General features: G+C 36.6%; 1 protein-coding gene across 7 annotated transcripts in view; it reads left to right on the top strand.

The window, feature by feature from the left end:
• adgrg6 (adhesion G protein-coupled receptor G6) overlaps window positions 1-4,293 on the top strand; it is a 111,324-nt gene that overhangs the window by 77,951 nt on the left and 29,080 nt on the right. For all 7 annotated transcript variants that reach the window (XM_035678379.1, XM_035678378.1, XM_035678373.1 and 4 more), the window contains 4 exons: window positions 1,972-2,060; window positions 2,631-2,695; window positions 2,785-2,921; window positions 3,217-3,382. In XM_035678379.1, the coding sequence (XP_035534272.1) occupies window positions 1,972-2,060; window positions 2,631-2,695; window positions 2,785-2,921; window positions 3,217-3,382 (457 nt within the window). The remainder of the gene's footprint in view (window positions 1-1,971; window positions 2,061-2,630; window positions 2,696-2,784; window positions 2,922-3,216; window positions 3,383-4,293) is intronic.

The raw sequence follows: 4,293 nt of genomic DNA, 5'->3' as shown, positions 1-4,293 counted from the left end.
ACACACACACACACACTGAGTGGATCTGGAACTGCACTAAATCAAGTTTTTTGATCAAATGAACTCATTCTGAAGGTCTTTTGAAGAACCATAAAGGTGTTTTTGCATGTGAATATCATTTGTTTGGTTCCATTATTTTTAAGATGGCATAAAAATCAGTTTGTAGAGATTTGTGCTGCATCACATCATGTCTGCGTTTATTTTGGTCGGATTCTTGTTTATTGACTTGGTTTTATTATAACTGCGTTACCACACAGTAACAAAGCCACTATGATGCAAATAAAAGTAGACAAACATCACAAAGGGAAACTAGACTGTCCTCATTAGAAAAAACTCAGAATGGGCTCATTTCATTAACATATGTTTACTTTACTAATAGAAAAAACATGAATTCTTCTCTGGTGATGATTTAATACAACTCTGATTGATTATGCTAACTAGCTCGTACAGTAGTCTTACACAGTACAGCACTTTACATTTTGGTCAAGTGGTCCGTTTTTTCACTATTTCTGACTAACAAATGTCTCACTAATATGTAAATCACTTAGTCTAAAATGTGGCCATAACAGATAATTAAACTCATTTCTGTCATTTAACATATTATGTGTAAAAGGAATCTAAATAAATGTGTAATATTAAGATCTGCCCCTGCCACTGCGTCAGTCCAACCCCCCCCCCGCTGCTCTCACAAACTCGTCACCACAGTAATGGCTGCGCTGCTAGATGGTGGAACTCACAAACCATCACAAAAGCTTGTGTTTGGCTGAGAGTAAACAGACAGGAGCCACATCGATTAGTTTCTGTTGCTAACTGAATAAGGATCAACTTCTTGGTGAATCAGACAAGATGCTTGCTTAAAATTAGCCAATATTTGAATTATTTTCCACGTCTACTGACATTTTGCTTTGAGAAAGAAACAAATGATTTTATTGTTTTATTTAAACGTTTAAAAAGAGCCCTTTGAAAATGACCCAATATCCAGTTTCTGTGATAGGTTTTCTTGAGTCATTGTGTTTTAATGAAGAGCCATTATTCATATCACAAAATATCTGTATGAAAATTAATTCTTAAGAGCCTCATCAGTAATAATTACAGCCTGCCTCTCATCTTCCCCTCATTCCACTTTACGTTAGGACACTCAAATGTAATTTGTTCGGCTCTCCTTGTGAGCGTCGAGGAAGGTAACTCTGCATTAATCACCGACAGTCAAACAGCTCAGTTTATTCTCAGCTCGTACCGACAGATGGCCAATTTCACTTCTGACAGAAAACAACAAGTCCTAGAGGAGTCTCCATGTTCAAAGAGTTGACGATTCTGCATGAATACAAACCAGAGTCTGCTGGTGATAAATTTAACCAATTTATCTTCCAAAACTTATGTTGCTTTCTTCTCTTATGAGACATTACACCACTGATACAGATATATTATAGATATATACGTTTTTTTTTTTTTTTACGTTCTCAGATTGTGGTCTTTTATTGAGAGTCAGACTGTCTAGTTTCTAATTTTCACTGCTTTTCCTGTTTCCTGTTAACTCCTCCTGCAGTTCCACAGCAATAATTATAAATCAACCCTTCCTAAGTCCTGCTCCCTTTTGCTCTGTGCTCCAATCACAGTTGAGCAAACCTCGGTCAACCTCTCCTTTCCTGTACTTAGATATGCTACGTGCTAGGCTAATCTGTGTTGAAAAAAAACACATTTTGAAGATGGTTAAAAGATAAAGCATCATTTAGTCATATCTTAAGTTAGTTTTAGTTAGTTCGTTCTTTTGATGGCTAAATGTGAAACTCAACTTTACCTGATTCTCTGACAGGTCAACTGCTTAAAAAGCAGGCATGACAAATAGGAGGTTGTGGGTTCAAATCCTGCCTTGGATTTTTATATAATTTATGACACAACTCCTGTTATCCTCCTTGTTATTCAGACAGCAACAATAAATTGTCATCTTGTCTCTGTCCTTCTTTTTCTCAGTTTGATCAACCTACAGAACTACTCTACCTACTGGTCGGCTGCAGACATCAGTAACTGCACGGACATCGACGACATCCAGGTGTCCGCAGGTAAGCTCAGCCAATCAGATCCTAAAACTGAGGCATATGCTTAATTCAAGTCAAATGGATATAAAGATAGAATCAAAAGAATGTTTAAAAAGTTAGAATGATTATCTATTAACGCCATGACGATTGGACTCACGTATAAAACAAGCAAACTGATCAGAATCTACATTAGAGTTCAGTTGTGAAAAAAAGTGAAATATCCCAACTGTCTTTGGTTGAAACTGCTACTTGTTAGCTTCCTGTTAGCTGCTATTGCTCCTCTGATTGGTTAGTTTGAACATCACTCCAGAATGTAGCATAATTTCGTTGTAACCAGTAACGATAGAGAACGAGACGTTGGAACCATTAGTTTCAGTTATCTTAACTTTGTTTTTGAGAAACCATGTTTTATCCGTCAGACGGCTCTAAATACTACAATACCCATGAGCTGCGAATTCAAAACACTTTGTTGTTATAGTTAAATAAAAAGATTCATTCTATTCTCATATTTATTTAACAAATAGATATAAAGATATTAACAGATATTAAAATGGAATATGTGTAAATCATTAACTGTGTCTGTTTTTTGTGCAGAAAATGCAGCCGAGGTGGCGGTGCAGCTCGCCGTCATCACCAACAACGAGCTGTCCAATGAGGAGGTGGGAGTCCAGACTTCTCTTTCTGATCGTACGGAGATCCCGTGGGGAGCATGAATAAACTCTTCTTCTTCTCCTCTTCCTCTCTGCAGGTGTCCAAAGTGGTGACGAAGGTGAAGGAGCTGGTGAACGTGGCGAAGATCAACACTACGTTAGCCTCCACCGTCGTCACCATCATCTCCAACGTTATGACCAGTTCAGAGACAGCGCTCGCTGCCACATCCGAGAAGTACGGTCCACTTTATAGTTCTATATTACTGAACTCTACTGTACTATACTCTACTGTAGTCCACTGTACTTTAGTGGACTGTACTGTACTCTTCTGTACTCTTCTGTACTCTACTTTACATTACTTTACTCTACTGTACTCTAGTCTTCTGTACTTTACTATAGTCTACTCTACTGTACTCTACTGTACTTTACTGTATTTTACTTTACTGAACTCTAATCTACTGTACTGTAGTCTCGTCCTCCCTCACACTTAATAACTTTTGACAATGACATGGTCACTTCTCCGCACTCAGAGCTCTGAAGACGGTTGATGAGTTGGTTCAGAAGATCGAGTTCGAGGGTTCGTCGATCAACATCACCTCCAGACACCTGGCTTTGGCGATATCAGCCATCAACACCACCATGTTCAACGGGACGTCCTTCAGCGCCTTCATGGCTCCGAACACCAGCCACCCGCAGGTAACGCTCATTCTTCATGAGGAAAACCTTCGACTGTCAGGATGCATTATACTCTCATTCAGGTTTACCCACAAAGCTGTTTTGGACAAAGATAAGTAAATTCACTCGAGGTGTAATTTTTTTTTAATGCCGAGTTGGTAATATACACTGCTGGGGCACCAATAAAATGACAAAATAATTCTATTATTATTTGATTTTCTTTTATCTTAATCTGAATTTTAAAGTTAAAGAACTGTAATAAAAGTCATTATCTGTGAGATTACAGTAATTATTGCTGTTTTCACTGATAAAAACTGTATTTTGACAATTTACCAATGCTTATACACTGATAAACATTTATTCAACGTTTTTGTTATAAAATAATTATTAATTAGTTAAATCAAATGAAGTAACAACATTTTAATCAAAAAATGTAATTAAAAAACAATAAAATTCTTTCAAAAATGATATTAATTCATTCATTTAAAAAAAGAACTGATGTCAATAATACAGCAAATATTCTCTCTTAAAACAGTTTTAGATTACTATTTAAAATCTACACATTGAACACTGGAACACGGGCTAATAGATAGAACAATGCCCAAGCGTCAGGGAGAAGAATTTGTGAAAAAACAAACCAATTAAGTATGTATTATTACAAAAAACAAATCTCTGTTCATACTATTGTATTATGGACATTATGTGTTTGCAGTTACACATTAACATAAAATGTTTTTAAATAAAAAACAAGGATAATGCTAATTGCTAATGCTAATCAAACCAGTTCTACATACAGAGCAACATGTGAGTTGTGTCTGTAACGTTATCTTCTAAAATGAACTGAAAAGTGTTACTGTGGTACCAGCTGTCCCCTGTCCGTCTGAACTGATCTGAGTGCTTATTGTTCTCCTTCCTTCCTCTCTCTCTCTCTC

The sequence above is a fragment of the Morone saxatilis genome, unplaced genomic scaffold (genome assembly GCF_004916995.1).
Source record: "Morone saxatilis isolate NCDOM2014 unplaced genomic scaffold, NCSU_SB_2.0 Contig7, whole genome shotgun sequence".
NCBI lineage: Eukaryota > Metazoa > Chordata > Actinopteri > Moronidae > Morone > Morone saxatilis.
Note: the sequence above shows the minus strand (reverse complement) of the source record. Positions and strands in the feature narration are given on the sequence as shown.